General features: G+C 44.1%; 1 protein-coding gene across 2 annotated transcripts in view; it reads right to left on the minus strand.

The window, feature by feature from the left end:
* The window catches only part of CDK14 (cyclin dependent kinase 14), a 614,674-nt gene extending 607,440 nt beyond the window's left edge, over positions 1 to 7,234 (minus strand). The window contains exon 1 of one of the 2 annotated variants that reach the window (XM_062178077.1): positions 7,050 to 7,233. In XM_062178077.1, coding sequence (XP_062034061.1) covers positions 7,050 to 7,140 — 91 coding nt within the window. In that variant the 5' untranslated portion in view covers positions 7,141 to 7,233. Of the gene's footprint in view, positions 1 to 7,049 lie in introns of both variants that reach the window. The other variant, XM_062178078.1, reaches the window with a different exon arrangement.
* Positions 7,235 to 19,809: the final 12,575 nt, after the last annotated feature.

Consider the following 19,809-nt stretch of genomic DNA (forward strand, 5'->3'; position numbering starts at 1 on the left):
CAAATATGGGGGGGCGGAAGCAAGCATATCTTTTCCACATCTCTTCTTTGCATGAAATGTGCTTCAATCCGAGTATAAAAGGATCACAAGCTAATCTTAAAGAATTCTCCCCTTAATCTCCTGGTTTCTGAGCCTATGTCATAACGTCAGGTGTGTGGACTTCCCAAGCCATTTGTCCCGTTAAACCCACTCTGCTCAATGTCCTGTGACATTTTCACACTGAGAGAAATTAAGTGCAGGGAAGAAAGCCGAGGCGTGTCAGATAAGCTCAGTGCAGTTAGAGACAATGTTCCAACACTTCAAAATGATACATCTTACAATGAAATAAGCTTTATGGAATGAGAGGGTGGTCCCGACACTTCAGCCTGATACATTTTATAACACAGTATTCTAGAAAACACATTCAGAGTATTTCTAGGAACCAGAAAATATTTCAAATTTGTTTCAAATATACATAGTTTCAGGATTGAAATTGTATCACTTCTAAAGAGAAGAATTTCACCTGTACTTGGCAAACACCTAGCTGTCTATATCCTGCGATTACTTAGAATGTTTCATGTTAAGAAGAATGCACAAGGTAGCTAATTTATCTGCAGCCACTCATCAGACAACTGTTTCCCAACTGCAAAGCTGAGTGTGGGTGTTTGCTGATCTGTCTGAGATGGCCCTTGTCTGGGCAGAAGCACTGGAGCCACTGTTATTTGAAAAGTAATGCCCTGATAAAACAAGTAAATAGAAAATTATTTGGGTAATTAAGCTCTGAGAAAAGTAACAAGTTTAACCTGAACCTATCATACAAAAACTTAAATATTGTAGCAATCTTGAAAAGGTTATTTTTTGTTTTACATTTTTTTTTTCTTTTCAAAAAGGCCAAGAAGTATGTAATTGAGGTGTTGTGCTAACAGGGAAGCAGCCTGGATGAGGAACATAACGTTTCTCAAAGTTTAATTCTTGGGCCGGCGCTGCGGCTCAGTCGGCTAATCTTCTGCCTGCAGCGCCAGCACACCAGGTTCTAGATTCTGTCCTGGTTACCCCTTTTCCAGGCCAGCTCTCTGCTGTGGAGGAGTGCAGTGGAGGATGGCCCAATTCCTTGGGCCCTGCACCCGCATGGGAGACCAGGAGAAGCACCTGGCTCCTGGCTTCAGACATTGGAGGGTGAACCAATGGCAAAAGGAAGACTTTTCTCTCTCTCTCTCTCTCTCTCTCTCACTGTCCACTCTGCCTGTCCAAAAGAAAAAAAAAAGTTTAATTCTCTGTATTTCCCTTTTGCATAATAAACTGATCTATAATAGATGTCTCCAGAGAACAATTTCTTTTGAGTGAAAAATAGTCCTTTGTCCCAGGCTCAAATGGCTTATCTTATATGCAGTTGTGTGAACATGCTTCATTATGCATATGACAGATACGTAATAATGGAGGTTAAGATGCCTATGCCCATTGTCAATACCCAGCTCTGGATCCTGACTCCAGCTTCCTGCTAATGCAGACCCCAGAAGGCAGCAGTGACGGCTCAAGTTGCTGAGTTCCTGACACCCACGTTGGAGACCAGCTCCAGCTCAACCTAGTCCTAGTCCTTGCAGCTATTTGGGAAGTGAAACAGTGGGTGGGAGCACTCTCACACAAGCACACGCTTCTCTCTCTTCCACTAATACAATTTTTAAACATCTAAAATACCTATTTTGGAAGTGGAGTTGCTTAAGGTGCTGCCTGTGATGCAACATCCCATATAGACTCAGCTTAGAGTCCCGGCTGCTCCACTTCTGATCCAGCTGCCTGCAAATGTGCCTAGAAAAGCAGTGGATGATGCCCCAAGTACCTGGGCCCCTACCATCCACATGGAAGACCCAGATGAAGTTCCAGGCTTCTGGCTTTGGCCTGGCCCAGCCCTGGCCCTGCTGTAGCCATCTGGGGAGTGAACTAGTGAGTAGAAAATAGTTAGATATCTCTCTTTCTCTCCTCCCTCCCTTTCTCCCTCCCTCCCTCCATCTCATTCTGTCTCTAATTCTGCAAATAAACCTTTAAAAATAAAAATTACCTATTGTGACAGATATAAGATCCTAGATGATTTCTAATAGCTACATTTTCACTGGAATTTAGGTTTTAACCTAGAAGACTCTCATTTAAATAAGTTAACAATGTTTTTAGACTATACATACTTTTTGCTCTCTCAAGCCAAAGTATGTCCTTTAATTAATGTACCTGACTAGTGAGTCCTTCACAAAATATTAGTGACATAATTCTAAATATAGACAAGTTGTTCGATCTAAAAAACTAAAATTTTTGAAATAAATTGATTTCAAATAAAAAGTTACACATAAATGACTTATTGTACGCCCTCATATCAAGTTCTTTTAACAAAGATTAATGCAATACACATATGTTTCTGCAATGCAACAAGCAAAGCTACAGTAGCAAGTTTATAATTCATAGTACAAGCATTTAAATATATTGACTTCATTTGGGGTCTCATAATTTAGCCATGTGTTTACTTAGCAAAGCATCCAATAAGAACTCAAGCTGAAACCACCCCTTAGGGAGTTGTAAACATGGAATGAAGACCATCAAGCTGAGAAATATGAGGAAACTAGAATGTCTTTTGAACATCCAAACCGTCCATTTTCCTCTTGCCTCCTAGGCCCTGATACTCTCCCAGCATTATGCATGAGGAGGAGGAGTAAGGAAGTAGCAAGAGAAGGAAATAAAAGAAAAAATGCAGGTGTACTTGGTTACGTGAGAAGGAACAAGAAGCCAAGACTCTCGCCTGCAGGACACTTGAAAGCCCAGGGTTCCACAGGGAGAAATATTTTAAGGCCAAGAAGACCATTATGCCATTGAGATCTTTTAGGACTAGACTGACAGCTTCCATGGTTTCTGCTAAATACTGAATCCTTACTCTGAACAGCAATTAAAAGTGACAAAAAAGACTAATTAATATCTTTGCAGATATTTATCAGGTCATTGATAAAGAAACTCTGCCCAAAGCAAGTATGCAACATCCCAATATTGATCACATTCCCTGACTGTCATTAATCATTCATGTAAATGAAAACCCACAATTATCTTCAAGTATATATTGGAATAACAAGCATGTTGGATTATTCTGGTTAACGAAGAGGCATATACTGAACCATGTAGGATAATCAGATATTCTACTCAGAGTCCTCTGCTTAGAAGTCACTTCCGCAAGCTCACCATGACAAAAAATGATGCTCCTCCTACGCCCTTTAAACAAAAGGACATTTCTCTTCCTGGTAGAAATTGTCACCTTATATTGTCATTGGTCTGTCTTCCTTTAAAATCCTCAAGGACAGGGACCAGCCATGCCGGTCACCAAATCCATGTGTCAGCACAGAGAAGGCACTTGGTAGTTTCCTGTGGGTTAATGAGGTCCATCTCAATGGTGAAAGAACAGCATCTGCTATTGCGAGACACACAAAAGTTTGGTGTATGGAAACCATACACTGTCCTCTGCTTTAAAGAATCATAGCTATAAGTTCCATTTTGCAGCTTTCAGAAACAAATCTTTTGAACCTGCACTTGGAAAGGATTTGGTACACCGGCTAAATGCTGTGTCTCAATCTTTAGCCACACTTCTCTTTTCCAACAGAAAGAGCTCATCAAATGACTGGTCTCCAGAATTACACAGGTATAGCACAAGGTAAGAAACCCAAAATTCAGTGTAATCACAACCTCTTCCTTTTATGCCATTCTCTCACAAACCACATCCTTAAAAGAAATGCTATACAAGGGGCTCATCTCAAATATCACAGGGTATAAACTTCCTTTCTCTAGGAAACAATCCAAATAAATGTGAAGAAACGCATTCAAATGAACATTAAGAAATGTCAGTTTGACCTTTATCATACAGTAGATATTCTATAGAGCCTTTCTCCTTCTAGGTTAACATTCAAAAATAAAAAAAAAGAAACAAAGGCAAGAGGAAATGGAATATATTTAAGATATTAAACAATTAAGTTCCCATTTGTCTTTGTTAAGTTTTTAAAAAATAAAACAGAACAACTACAGAAATTCCTAAATAAGTGACCACATTGACACGATTTAGCAGAAAACCATAAATACTACTGCAATCTATGAGTGACTTTAAAATTCAATTACCCTCTCTTAGAAAAGAACCATAGCTATATTATAGTCACTCCATAGCAGATGCCATAAATTAGAATATGATGGTTTGAAAGCCAATGTGTTTTATTAGACTTTTTATAATTTAGTCATCTCACATCAGCTCTGTTTGGGGTGGGCAGTGACAAGCATGATCTCAAATGTGTGAAAAAATTAATCATTTGCATTGTTATTGTCACCTATTCAGAATTATTATTAATAATAAACACCCATTGGTTATCATCCGTTTTTGAACATTATCCTCATTTTCTATAGATGAATGTTTCAGTAATTTCTTATAGATAAACAAAGATAATGTACATGTCATTGTATAACAAGCTACAGTTCTGACTCTAGAAAAGTCAAGTCAGCACACTGTTTCAAAAGCCATCTTAGACTGGTTAAATGAAACGACTACATTGCAATGTTGGATTATTCAACAAGAATAAGCCATTTTCTCTGAACTCCCCCTTAAGTACCCACGTAGAAAGGATAAGCAGAAACCAGAAGGAATGACAACAGCTTCTAAACTGATCTTCACCTTGTGATGGATACTGCTATCTTTCTATCCAACTCCAACTTCACAACAACTAAATGAATACTCACAGAGGAGGGCTCTGGAGTTGAAGGAAACACTACTGGTCGCTCGAGGTAAGCAGGGGAAAAAAGGGGGGTTCAAACCCAGGCTTGCCTCCAAACTTCAAGCCCATCCTGTTTGCAGGCTGGCTGTCCTACAAAGTTAGTGACCACTGTGTCCCCTTTCTCTCACTTTCTTCTGTGAGACAGGCAATGTCCGTACAATACAATCACTAATGAAACTAACAATAACACAGCAAGAACGTTTGAGTCTTTATTACGTACCACATAGGACATCAGATGCATGGCCTCACCAAGTACCAACCACAACACTTAGCTACATACGGAAAAAATGAAACTCAGGGAAGTAAGGGGACCTGTCCAAGATCACTCAGCTAGGAGTGGCAACATGGGAAATATCCAGCCCATCTAACACACAGCTTACATTCCTAACTCATGCAATCCCATAACACCAGCATCACCCTCAACTCAACAGCCTCCAGCACCTCGAAGGTCCTTAATCAATGAGAATGAATGCATTGCTTTTGATGTTGCAAAAAGAAAAACAAAACATCAAGAAAATAAGTACATAAGACTTATTTTCCTGTGATGCTATTTCTAACAAGTATCCCGAGCTTGGGATACAACTCCAATCACTGACAATCCCAGTATCTCCTCTTACAGCATTCCACAGTGAGACCCGCTATTCAGAATCACAACCCTCCATCACTTCACTAACCAGTCATGTTCAGTGCACCGAACTGTTTCCTGAAAGGAGCATATAAAACCCACTAGATCTTCAGACATTTTTAACAAGAGCTGGACTCAAAGAGTTTCACATCACTAAATCTCAGTAAGCTAGAAAATCCAATTAACTGTAATACCCCCATTTGCCAGCACTGCAGTTAATCCAAATTTTACTGATTGTCAATCAAAACCTTGAAATTATTTAAACATAAGGAATTTTTATACTAATGTCCTTAGTTTCTTACTGAGACTCGACTGGGATGAATTATTTAAGATAAAACTGGAGGGCCTCCAACAGAGTCATTAGCATTAATAAACACAGTTCGTGTGTTTTAGAACAGAGCTTAATGGACTCTGTGATGGTCTGGGTGGGGGCTGAGACACTCTGGATAATAATGCACAGGACTCAGCACCTCAGAGTCCCACACTTCTCTAACTCCAAACTTCATTTGAAGGTAGAGACCGCTCCCTGAGCATCCCTAACTATGACGGATGAGACGGCAAACTAATAGACACAATGAATTACACCCGGGCCAATTCTGGTTTTGCAGCATAACTTTACAGTCATCTTGGGAAATCTGAAGTCAGAAGGCAACCAAAGGGGGGAACACATGTTGACTCAATCTTGATCCCCGTTTTCTCTCACTTGAACAAAGTTTGCATATTTTACAACGAGTGAGTGGACGGATGACGGCAGCACGCCTGTCCGCCCCAGGTTTTTACTCTAAGGAAATAGCACCTTTCTGCTTCACTTCATTAACGTGAGACAAAGGCCAAGGGATTCCTGGGGACCCCGGGGGGGGGGTCGTTTCTGTGCTCGCCGAGAGCAGGTACCTGCATCGGTGAAAAGTTATGACAGCTGGGGAGGCAGCTACGATCTGCAGCTAAAAGGGGGTTTCTGTGCCAAAAGTCAAAATCGAGTTCACACGTTCCACGTGACACCGCTGTCACCCCGTCGTGCACGGCCTGACACGGATCTAACCATCCCAAACCCTCCTCTGGGGCTTTTTGTTAGTCGGCTGCAAGACAATAGCCCCCGGCTCCAGGAATCAGACCGAACCGGGAGCCTCAATTCCTAGGCGTCCGGAGAACTTCCCGGCGCGCCTTTCCCTCCAGCTGCGGGGCGATCAGGGAGCCTCGGCACTGGCACCGCCAAACCTCGCTTTCTAGGACACGAAGTGCCGAACAAAAGGTCTCCAGGTGTCTCTCCCACTTCCCCGTGCGTCGCTGGGTTAAACACCACCAGGGCACGGCCCAGCCTTCCGCCAATTTGCAAAGCGGAATATCTTGCCTCCGCACCCGACACCGAAGCCGGCGGCGCGACAATCAGCCCGAGACCCCGGCGCGCTGCGGGCGGCGGAGCCCCCTCGCCCGCGCCCGCGAGCGCCAGGAGCGAGCACACGGGGATGGGGAGGACGCCCCCAACCCCGGGCCTGAAGCCATCCCGGCAGGAGCCGGGTCAGGGGCCGCAGGGGGCTCTCCACCCTCCCGCCTGCGCCGTCGCCCGGGTCGCCGCCTCCCGCCAGCGCTGCCCGGGCTGGGGCGTCGGGGTGCGAGGCCGAAGGCAGCGGTCCGGGGCCGGGGGGCGGGGGGCGCTGGCCACTCACCGATGCGGCTGAAACTCTCCGACAAAGTTCTCCGCAACTTCTTCATCTTGCCGATCTTTTCGGCCGGCTGCGGCTCAATGAGGTCGCACATCTGGACGGCGCGGGGCCCGGGCAACTTCCCTCCAACTGGTCCGGAGCGGAGCGCAGACAACGGCGAGGGCGCGCGGCGCGGGAAGGCGGCGCCTCCGGCTCGTCCTCCTCGCCGCCTCGTCCGCGGCCGGCGGCGACGCGCAGGGCTCGGGAGGCGAGCGGCCCGGGCAGGCTCCGCGCGGGCCTGGGCCGCGGCGGGCGGGCGGGCGCGCTTTACGTGGTGCCGGGGGCGGCCGCGCTCGCCGCCGCCGAGGGGGCCCCGCGCCGCGCCGCCGCCGCCGCCGCCCGGCTCATCTTTCCCTCCTTTGTAAAGCGGGCGAAGCGCGGCCGGCGGCCGGCAGGGGGGGCGGCGCGGCCGCGGGCGGAGGCTGAGGAGGCGGAGGCTGAGGAGGCGGGGGCGGGCGCGGGCGCCGCGGGGCGCCGCGGGCGCGGGGCGAAGTTCTCCGCCGCGAGTTGCGGGCGGCGCGGGACCGCCCCCCCTGGCCGCGCCCCGCCCACCCCTCGGCGGAGGCCCCCGGGGCGCGGGACCCCGGCGCGCCCGCGGCTCCGCGCTCCTCGGCGCCCCGGCGGCGCCCCCTCCCGGCCGGCCGCCCCCGCGCGGGGGCTCGGGCGCCGCGACGCCGAGGGCCGCGGGCCGCGTCCGGGAGCCGCGCCTCAGGGTGCGAGGGAGCTGCCCGTCGGCCCCGACGCGCGCGGGCGGGCGGTGCGCGGGGGAGGCCGCCGCGATGCCTCCCTGGCCGGCTGGGTGCGGTGGGGCCTCGGGCCGCAGCGAGGGTTAGCGGTGACCGTCAGCGTTATTCTCCTCTCACCGCCGACGAGGTTGTGAAGGGCGCGCCCCGGAGGCACGCGTGGGCCCGTGTTTTGTGGAGGTCGAGCGCGGACACGGACGCGTCCACGCTAACCCCACCGCGGGCAGGGGGTCGTGCGGGTGCCCCCTCCCCGTTGGTTGCAGGTGCAGGGGTTTCGGGCCACAAGGACACCGGCCCTCGGCCTGCGGACACCTCACTCGGACAGTGTGGAAGACCTGCGGGCTCAAAACGATTCTGACCTCCGTTTCCCAAACCTCAAAAGAATGAACCGACCCGACGGGGGAGGTTTATAAAATCCCAGGACAAACAGTCCCGGCGGCAAGCCCACGCAGTCGTGGTGCGGCGCGAGCGGCGAACGCCACGCCGGTGCCCTGGGGAGCGCGAAGGAAGAGGGGTGGGGCCGGCGAAGTCCGTAAGAATAGAAATGTTAGTGATCTGGAGTCATCCGGCTGTGTGATAAGGCCTAGTGCGGGTGGGACAATGCTGTTTGGTTTAAAGGAAGTTTGGGGGAGTTCAAAGATTTTTATCTGAAGACAAAAACTAGCCCCCTGCCTTCCTTAAATTGTGAGGCAGAGCGCTGATTTATCCTGCTCTGCACGGAGCACGTCCCGGGGCCTTGATGGATTGCGGCTGATAAGAGGCAGGAAGTCGAGGCCAAGTGCGCGGGGCAGGGGCGACCCGGAGTGGTGGTCAGGGAAGTCCCCGCGCGTGAAAACGCAAGCGTGTTGGATCCCGCAGCCGGGTCTCGGCGGTTCCACACAGCACCACAAGTGTGGCCTCATACAGGAAGAGATTCGCTTTTACCACTTCCTCCGTAGCTAGGGAGAAAGTTATGAGTGAGTGGAAAGAGAAAAAGGCAATTAAGCTACCAGGTTACACCAGCCAGCAAAGGCGAAGAAAATCGTAATCGACTTAATAAGCTTCGACTTGTGCTATGTCTGCGGCTGCCTTATCCACTGTGACAATGTATCCACATTTATATATTTGTTTTATTGCCCCAGCATTTCTGACATTTAAAAAGTCAATTTCTGCTTAAGTTATATGTATAAAAAGGTATAGTATGCACCCATTTTTGAAAATGATATCAATAAAGCACTGATTTATATATCAAGGGTAAGCAGAGGGAAAGCATGCTTAATGTTGAGCCATTTGTGGAAAATTTTGGGAAAAGAGAACAAAAGACATCTTAAGAGTGTTTACCTAGAAAGAGAGAATTTTGCTTCTGCCCTTTAGATTAAGTATAGTTTGAATATTTTACCCAAAGAATGCATTACTTTTATATAATAAAAATCCAAATTTAAAACATCATGAATGTTTATTTCCTTCTCTCCTACCCTACTTCAGCTCTCCAAACTCTGAAACAACTTCATCTAATTACCACAATATACCTGGGAGGAAAGGCGGTGTTAGTCCTGGACCAAATAAAGCTTTGCAATTTTGAAAACCAATGTCCATTTTATGTTCATCTGCTCCCTTTCTTAGTTGTATATTAAAATGGAAATTTTGGTAAGAAACTGCAGTGCAAAGAAGGAAATTTCTAAGTTCATGCTTTTAAGATGTGTGTTAGTTGAGATGCGATTCCTTTTATAGTTGTTTCACATTTACCTTTGTCTTAGACTTGAAGTTCCCTGAGGGCGGGGATCCTAAGGTAGGAAGAGCACAGTGCTTGTTTGAGAGGATGTAAATGAAGTGTTTGTCAAATGAATAATAAATTGCTGCCACTATGTTGTCCTTGGAAACAAAGATGAGGGCCCCTCACCCGTGTGACAAACATGTTTCCAGTGGGAGGTTCATCTAGGCTTCTGGTTCACAAGGTTAAAGTTGTGGATGGCCTAAATTAAAGCAGCAGTGTCTGAGTACAAATAGATAATGCTGTCTAGGGGCTGAACCCAACCTGAGTTGACCTTAACCAAATTCATCAAAATACACAGACGTATGGGGCCTGCAGTCCTGACAGGGACTAGAGATCAGGAGCGGTGAGTGCCAGTCCCTAGTGATCTAAGGGGACTTAGATAAGTAAGAGGTTTACCAGCTTCTTTATCTGCAAAATGAGGGGCTTGAACTAGGTGACCTACAGTGTCACTCAAAGCTGCAACATTCCGATCCTCAGTTTAAGGACTAGGAGTAGGCACGTGCCACAGTGGGTAAGCTGATGTCTGGGATGCCCACATGCCAGACTGCAATGTCTGCTTGCAACCCTGGCTACTCTGTCCCAGCTTCTTGCCAAGGTACTCACCAGGAGCCAGCAGATGTTGGTTCTAGTACTTAGGTTCCTGCCACCACGTGGGAAACCTGTACTGAGTTCCAGGCTCCTGGCTTCAGCTTAATCCAGTCCTAGCTATTGCCAGCATTTGGGGAGTGAACCAACAGATGGAAGATCTCTCTCCGTCTCTCTCTCTCTCATTCTCTCTCACCCATTCAAATAAAATGAAAATTTTAATTTTAATGATATTTCTCTGAGCTTATATTCTATAAATAAACATGAAGAGTAATTGATATACAAACAAGATAAAGATCCATTAATGAAAATTATACGAAGTTTAAAATATGAAGATACTTCAAAAGTTCACAAAAATATAATTAAAAGAAAACACATTTTCTTTTCTTTTTTAAAGATTGATTTATTTATCTGAAAGGCAGAGTTACAGAGAGGCAGAGACAGAGGCAGAGGCAGAGAGAAGTCTTCTATCTGCTGGTTCACTCCCCAAATAGCAGCAATGGCCAGAGCTGTGCTTATCCAAAGCCAGGAGCCAGGAGTTTCTGGGTCTCCCACGTGCATGCAAGGGCCCAAGGACCTGGGCCATCTCCCACTGCTTTCCCAGACCATAGCAGAGAGGTGGATTGGAAGTGGAGCAGCCGGGACTCGAACTGGCACCCATCTGGGATGCTGGCATCGCAGGTGGCAGCTTTACCTGCTATGCCACAGCACCAGCTCCAATTAACACATTTTCATGAACTTTTTGAAGACCTTTGTATTTCTAGTCAGATTATAAATTATGCCTTTATTATAAAATAAAATATTTGGATCCTATTTATTTTCCATATAAGAAAAGCAGCGCATTATATGCTGGTAGCAGATATTAAGGAAAAGAATCCTAACCCAAATTAGAAAAAATAGTCACTCTACTCTACCACCAATGGCTCTACTCCCAACCTGTGTGTACTGATGGTCCTCTTCCCCACTTAATGCTGTATAATTGTTCAAACCTGGTAAATGCCACTCTTAGGATCATTGGTTGCTATCCTCACTCTGTCTTTTATGACCTTGTCTAAATATGATCAGAGTCGGCAAACTTGGAAGGCTTCCATAGCCTTGGCAACTCATGACGACAGCCTAGGATGGTTACTGGCGCCATAAACTAGAGTGTCAATTTGTTGGGTCAACAACAGGAGCCACTGTGCATTTGCTCCTCATGTGGGATCTCTGTCCTTAATGTGCTGTACATTTTGATTTAATGCTATAACTAGAACTCAAACATTATGTTTCACTTTGTGTTTCTATATGGGTGCAAACTGTTGAAATCTTTATACTAAATTGATCTTCTGTATATAAAGAGAATTGAAAATGAATCTTGATGCAAATGGAAGGGGAGAGGGAGCGGGAGAGGGGAGGGTTGCGGGTGGGAGGGAAGTTTTTTTTGGGGGGGAAGCCATTGTAATCCATAAGCTGTACACTGGAAATTTATATTCATTAAATAAATGTTAAAAAAAAAGAACATAAAAAAAAAAGAAAAAATAGTCAATAGTTAGATAAAGATCAAGACATTTGAGCACAGCCAGAGTGTGATTATTAAAGTGGTGGAAATTTACATAATTAAATGTCCTCTTAGACCTCTATAAACAGTCGCCCTAGTTAATTATTTTTAGGATCAAATATTAACGTCTTTTTTTGAACACACCCAGGAACTGAAGGAGCACAAGATTAAGTGACTTATACCAAGTTCTCAATGAATCATCAGTGACATTGTCACATGGAATCCGAAACTCTTGTCAGTGACTCTTAAGTCACAACTGTTGGACAGTGGCCACTCTCCAGGGTTCCTCTTTTTTTTTTTTTTTTTACAAAGTAAGTTGAAATCAGAAAGCAAAGAAGATGGGAGATTACAGAAGCCAGTATTCAAATCAGGTAATCGGAGGCTGCCTTCTCTCATTCCATCAGCTGTCCCTGGCCTGCCCACTCCTACATCAGATCCATTGTACTTTTACCAAAATCATTCTCCGCTGTCACAAATGTCCAGGCTTCTGCAGGAAAAAGACTAACAGTTGTCCTAATTGTTTTATTTGTAATCCGTATTTTTTCATACATTGCTAAGACCTAGGGACCTAAGCAAATTGAATTGATCTACTGGCAAATGACTATAGGAAGACCAAAGAAATTGTAAAAACATCTAAATGATGTTAAACACAAATTAGCTCAGAATAATTTTGAAGAAAATAATTGACCAGGATCAAAGCGAGCACTGAAAAACTAATAAATTCTCCTCTCCTGTTGAATCTTGCTTAAAAGTGGTAATGATGTATCAGTCATGTCTTTTATTGTTATATAATTTGTACTATGGAAATTTATTTGAGATAATATCTACCACCACTTCCAGCCAAGATACTGTTCACTTAATTATACCCTTTATTGTTACTTGGTGTGGGTGGTGCAGATGTGCCATTTACTGAAGGTCCTCGTTTATGAATGTCACCAATGTCGATGTATCATGCTGCATCCATCAAAACTAAGCTTCAGAGACCAGTCCGGTAATTGAACTCTGGGCATGGATGTGAAAGTGGTCAGAAGCTAATACCTTAATGAACTAAAACCGTATGCCTTTTGGTCAGCCCAGACAAGTCCTGTTCTGAGCAATTAGGTTTAGAAATGCAGCTCTTCTATCAAAAACATCCTGGTCTTTCCTCCCAAAGCCTTGGAAAAGTCATGTGCATTCATATGTCTATTCTAACCAAGCATTTACAAGCCAGATAAAAGTATCTCCAGTCTAATAATGATAGCGTCATTGCACATATCACATTCCCTAGCTAAAATGATTCCATATTTGCACTTTTAAAATGTAGCCAAGGGGCCAGCACTGTGGTGTAGTAGGTTAAGCATCCATCTGTGGCACCAGCATCCCATATGGGAACCGGTTGGAGTCCCTGCTGATCTACTTTTGATCCAGCTCCCTGCTGATGGCCTGGGAAAGCAGTGGAAGATGGTCCAAGTGCTTGGGCCCCTGCACCCACTTGGGAGACTGCAGGGTCTCTCCAGGTTTTGGATCGGCCCAGATCCGGCCATTGCGGCCATTTGGGGAGTGAACCAGCAGATGGAAGACCTCTCTCTCTGTCTCTCCTTCTCTCCTTAACTATGCCTCTCAAGTAAATAAATAAACCTTTTTTAAAAAATGTAGCCAAAATAACTATGGCTTTATCACAAGCTATGAAAAACTTTGTCTTAACTTGTACTACTCTAAGAGAGATTATCATCACTGTTAAACCAGAAAATGAACCTAAAGATGCCAAGAGAATGTGTCCAAGACCATCACACATGTTCCAGTTGAAACTCACTTTTTTTTAAAGATTTTATTTGAGAGGTAGAGTTACAGTGAGAGGGAGAGGCAGTGAGGGGTCTTCCTTCCGTTGGTTCACTCCCCAAATGGCCACAACAGCTGGAGCTGCGCCAATCCAAAGCCAGGAGCTAGGCACTTCTTCCCGGTCTCCCACGTGGTGCTGGGCCCCAAGGACTTGGGCCATCTTCTACTGCTTTTCCAGGCCATAGCAGAGAGCTGGATCAGAAGACGAGCACCCATATGAGATGTGGTGCCTCAGGTGGAGGATTAACCTACTCCACCACAGCGGCAGCCCCCAAAACTCACTTTTGATTATAAAAATATTTCTTTATTATAAAGCATCAACAAAGATACACACAGACTGAAAGTAAATGGATAGAAAAAAATATTCCATGCCAATAGAAACCAAAAAAGAGCTGGGGTAGCCATCCTAGTATCAGGCAAAATAGACTTTAACACAAAAACTTAAAAGAGACAAAGCAGAGCACTATGCAATGATTAAGGGATCAATTCAACAGGAAGATGTGACTATAATAAATGTACATGCACCTAATTACAGGGCACCTGGCTATTTAAAAGTAATGCTAATGGATCTAAAGGGAGACATAGACTACCATATGATAGAAATGGAGGACTTCAATACCCCACTTTCAGCAATGGACAGATCAACCAGACAGAAAATCAGCAAGGAAACAACAGTTAATTGACACTATAAACCAAATGGGCCTAATGGGTATCAACATAACTTTTCAGCCTACAGTTGCATATTACACATCCTTCTCACCAGTGTATGGAACTTTCTCCAGGACATAAAGCAAGTCTCAGCAAATTTTTAAAAAATCAAAATCATAGCATGCATCTTCTCTGTCCACAATGGAACGAGGCTGGGAATCTAGAATGTCTAGAACGTATGCAAACACATGGAAACTGAATAATATGCTCCTGAATGAACAGTGGGTTATAGGAGAAATCAAAAAGCTGTTGAGGAACATTATTTTTTATTCTTTGTTGAACTCTTTCTTAGTATAGAGTTAATCTATGTATAAACTTAGTTGAAAATAGATCTTAGTAAAAAATAAGAATGGGAATAGGAGAGGGAGAAGGAAGAAGGGTGGGAAGGGGTGGGTGGGTACTGTGGGAAAAGTAACTATCTCTGTGCTCCTAAAGTTGTATTTATGAAATGCATGAAGTTTGTATACCTTAAATAAAAGGTTTCTGGTGAAAAAAAAAGAAATTAAAGAGACATAGCAACCAGAAATAACACACAAACTTTGAAAGAACCCTGGATTAAAAAATCAAATAATGGTACATAAAATTTTATGACACAGTTATAAAATAAATTTGATAGGACAAGATATCAAAATATCAACTGTGTATTTGATGATACTGTTGAATTAAAGTTAATCAGGAGCAACAAATATTTATAAATAAAAATGTCATGATGTATATAAATGACTTTCAAATGGCTCAGCAACACACATGTGTGTGTATGTGCACCTAAAAAATTTTATGGAAAAAATGGAAATAAAAGATATGTTAATTTTGCTCCAAAAATGTTTTGAAATCCAATATATGAATTGTTATGAACTTTGGGAAAGCCCCATCAAATGCATATGTAAACTTATACAAAGAGGAAAGAAGGAGCAAATGTGACCAATTGTTAAAAATTAGTGAATATGAGTGAAGAATATACAGTATCCCTTCATGATTCCTTCAACTTTCTGTAAGTTTTTAAATTTTCAAAGTATGTAGGTAAAATAGAACAAATCAACCCAACATGTAAGTGGCAGGTCAGCCAAGTTCTAAAGCTAGTATTTGGTTCATATTTTACCATCTCCACTTCTATGGAAAATATGAAAGTATTAATATCAATAGTATTAATAACATAAAGTATAACCTATTCACAATTAATATTTTACCTTTTTTAAAGATTTTGTTTATTTATTTGAGAGGCAGATTTACAAACAGGGAGAGGGAGAGACAGAAAGGACTTCTATCCAGTGGTTCTCTCCACAAATGGCAGCAACAGCCGGAGCTGTGCCAATCTGAAGCCAGGATCCAGGAGCTTCTTTCAGGACTCCCACATGGGTGCAGGTGCCCAAGGACTTGGGCCATCATATACTGCTTTCCTAGGCCACAGCAGAGGGCAGGATTGGAAATGGAGCAGCTGGGGCTCAAACCAGCACCCAAATGGGATGCTGGAACTGCAGGCAGTGGCTTTACCCCCTATGCCACAGCCCTGGCCCCAAATTCTTAGATTTCTAAGGTATCTACATACTGTCTTCCACAGAAAATAGATCTACCATATGATCCAGCCATCGTACTCCTGGGAACTTACCCAAATGAAAAGAAACCAGCATATGAAAGAGTTATCTGTACCCCATGTTTATAGCAGCTCAATTCACAATAGCTAAGATATGGAATCAACCCAGATGTCCATCAACTGATGACTAGATAAAGAAATTATGGTATATATACACTATGGAGTACTATTCAGCTGGAAAAAAATGAAATCCTGTCTTTTGCAACAAAATGGATGCAACTGGAAACCATTGTACTTAGTAAAATAAGCCAGTCCCCAAAAGACAGGTACTATAAGTTTTCGCTGATCTGGGGTAACTATCAGAGTACCTACAATGTAATGTGTTGGAGTGAAATGGACATTTTGAGATTTGATGATTGTTTACTGTTAGTAAAATAGTGTCACCTTGAGCTCCAGGTGTCATCTTAGGCTCAGGCCCCATCGCCATCTTGTACAATACTCTTCAATCCTAAGCCTAGCCTGGCTTACTAGAAGTCAGGTGACCAAATGGCCCAACCACAAGAGTCAGCTCCACCCCCACCATAACAGGATTTGCTGCTCCCACTTCCTCACCCCTGCAAAGCTATAAAAGACCTATTCTCCCAGCACAGGTTGCTGTTCTCTCATGCACAGGGAGGCAGCCTGTCGGGCTTCTCCCACCCAAAAACAAACCTTTTGCTTGATGTGGTTTGTGGTGGCCTTTCAGTTTACAGCCCTTGTTTCTCCTGTTCCTGTTGGAACAGTGTTTTTTCTTTATACTATTTGTTGAACTCTTTACTTAATGTAGGGATAACCTTATGAGTATAAAGTAACCAGGGCGCTAACCCACCGTGCCACAGCACTGGCCCCAAGCTGGTTCACTTCTGAAATGCCCACAAAAGCGAGGGCTGGGCCAGCCTCAAATAGGGAGCTTTGAAACCAATCCTCATCTCACACATGGATGCCATGGACCCAACCACTCACACCATCACCTGCTGCCTCCCAAGGTGTGCATTAGCAGGAAGCTAAAATGGACAGCAGTTCTAGAATTTTCTCTGACAGCCTATGCGGTATGATCTTCAGGTCTCAGCTTAAGGATGATTGCTCAGAGCTGATGGCTATTTCTGATCCTGAGAGTTTGGTGAAATCTTACTGCTGTGGGGCTCCATAGCACTCAGACCTTGCCTTATTTTAAAATGGGTCATCTTGGGGTGGAGCTTACTTTAGTGGTTAATACACTGCTTGGGATACCTATATCCCATATTGGAGTTCTGGACTCCCAGCTCTGCTCCCGATCCCAGCTTCCCACTAGTGCACTCCTGGGAGGCAGCAGCTCATTGCCTAAGTGATTGGGCTCCCGTCTTCCACATGAAAGACCTGAATTGAGTTTCTGGCTCCTGTTTGATCTGGCCCAGCCTTGCTGTTGTGGATGTTTGGTGAAGGAACCAGTGACTAAGATCTGTCCACCTGTCTGTCCCTTTCTCTCTGCTTCTCAAATGAAAAAAAACAAAACAAAAAATTTTAAACAGGAGAGACAGGAAGGATCTTTCCTCCATTGGTTCACTCTCAAATTGACTGCAACAGCCAGGGCCAGGCCAGGCTGAAGCCAGGAGTCCAGAGCTCAGTCCAGGTCTCCCACATGACTGGCAAGGATTCAAGTACTTGGGTTATCACCTGCTTTCCCCCCGGCCCCCATTAGCAGGGAGATGGATTGGAAGCAGAGAATCCTGGACTTGACCCAGGCTCTCCAGTGTGGGATGCTGGTGCCCCAAGCAGCGTTCTAACCACTGTGCTAAATGTCTGCTCCATACATGGCAGTTTTAACATTGTTTCCCCTTACTGGTCTGTAAGCTTTGTGCAGGCAGGGAACATGGCCTCATGTACAGGTGACCATAACCCACCTCATCCACTGCAGTAGGCCCAGTTCTTATTGCCTCTAAAAACCCACTGAAACTACAGTGCATTTTTTTTAAAGTATAAGTTCACAAGCTCTGGATAATGGAAGAGGAAATGGCAGCAACACAGTTTGAAAAGCTGAAAAATTATAGTTGAATAATAACTGATGTCATACCTAAGAGAGCTGAATCCTAGTCAGTCATTAGCAAGACTTAGCCACTTACTAGAAGTTTATAACTGAGTGTCTAGAACCCCGGCCTTCTTCCCTCCCTTCCTTCCCTTAGTTCTGGCCAACAGATTGCCCTACAGTGAAACCCATAGTTGACGGGCACAGACACATAATTCAAACTTCCCCAAAGTTTTTAATGCCTTTCTCCTGCATGGGAAGACAGCCAAAACTCACCAGTTAATGGAGTACACTCATAAGAAAGATATAGACCCAAAGAAATAATATAGAAAAGCAACTGGGAAGAAATTAAGACTAAACAAGAGGAAAAAACCTCTATTACTCAATATTCAAAGATTTAGAGATCGTAAACTATTATAAGATATTATAGCTATGAAACAAGAACTGGATACCACACAGTTTTTAAAAAATCAGTAGTCATGTGGCCAGCACTGTGGTGTAGTAGGTTAAGCTGGTGCCTGCAGTGCCTGCATCCCATATGGGTGCCGGTTCGAGTCCTAGCTGCTCCACATCCAATCCAGCTGTCTGCTAATGTGCCTAGAAAAGCAGTGGAGGATGGCCCAAGTGCTTGGACGCCTGCAGCCACTTGGGAGACCCAGAAGAAGCTTCTGGCTCCTGGCTTCAGATTGGCCCAGCTTCAGACTTTTGGGTAGTGAACCAGGGATTGAAAGACCTCTCTCTCTCTGCCTCCCCTCCCTCCCTCCCTCCCTCTGTAACTATGCCTTTCAAACAAATAAAATAAATCTTTAAAAAAAAAAACTAGCAGAAAACAAAAATGAACCTTGGGTATTAATAATACTCATAGTTTCAAAGAAAACTTTATGTAAATGTTTAAAATGTAAAATTTAGGAAATCCCTTAGAAAAGAAAGCAAAAGTTAAATAGATGGAAAGAGAAAATGAGAGGAAAAAAAGATGAGGAAGTACAGGCGGGTAGTAGAGGAAGTGTAATATCTGAATAATGGGAGTTCCAGAAAGAGCGAACAGAGAATACAGAAAGTGGGAAGTTATCAAAGAAACAATTCAATAAAATTTCCTGGGATTAAAGGACATGGCTTCCAAACAGAAAGGGCCCATTGAGCTCTCAAAACAATGAAATGAAAATAAGCCCACAGTGGGACACGTTGTTCTGAAGTTACAGCACTCTATAGTCAAAGAGAATATTCTAAAAGCTTTGGAAAGAAGAACAGGATTCTAAAAAGAATCAGGTATCAGACTGCTTAGGCTTCTCTACAGGAACACTAGTCTAAGGGACTATTTCCAGTCTAAATTCTAGACCCAGGCAAATTATGAATTAGTGAGAGCGCAGAATATAGATGTTTTCAGACATGAAAGGTAAAAAAATAAATAAATGCTACCTCCTGGATGCATTTCTCAGGAAGCTATTAACAAGCAAAGAGAAAATGGAATTGGTGAAATGACAGATTTTTTTAATAAAAAACTTTTATTTAGTAAATATAAATTACAAAAGTACAACTTTTGGATTATAACGGTTTGCCCTCCCCCATAGCCTCCCTCCCACCCACAAACCATCCCATCTCCTACTCCCTCTCCCATCCCATTCTTCATTAAGATTCATTTTTAATTATCTTTATATACAGAAGGTCAACTCTATATTGAGTAAAGATTTCAACAGTTTGCACCCACACAGACACACAAAGTATAAAGTACTATTTCAATACTAGTTTTACCGTTAATTCATATAGTACAACACATTAAGGACAAAGGTCTTACATGGGGAACAAGTGCACAGTGACCCCTGTTGTTGATTTAACAATTGACACTTTTATTTATGACGTCAGTAATCACCTGAGGCTCTTGTCATGAGCTGCCTAGGCTATGGAAGCCTCTTGAGTCCACAGACTCCAACCTTATTTAGACAAGGCGATATTCAAAGTGGAAGTTCTCCCCTCCCTTCAGAGAAAAGTGCCTCCTTCTTTGATGACCCCT

The sequence above is a fragment of the Lepus europaeus genome, chromosome 20 (genome assembly GCF_033115175.1).
Source record: "Lepus europaeus isolate LE1 chromosome 20, mLepTim1.pri, whole genome shotgun sequence".
Lineage (NCBI taxonomy): Eukaryota > Metazoa > Chordata > Mammalia > Lagomorpha > Leporidae > Lepus > Lepus europaeus.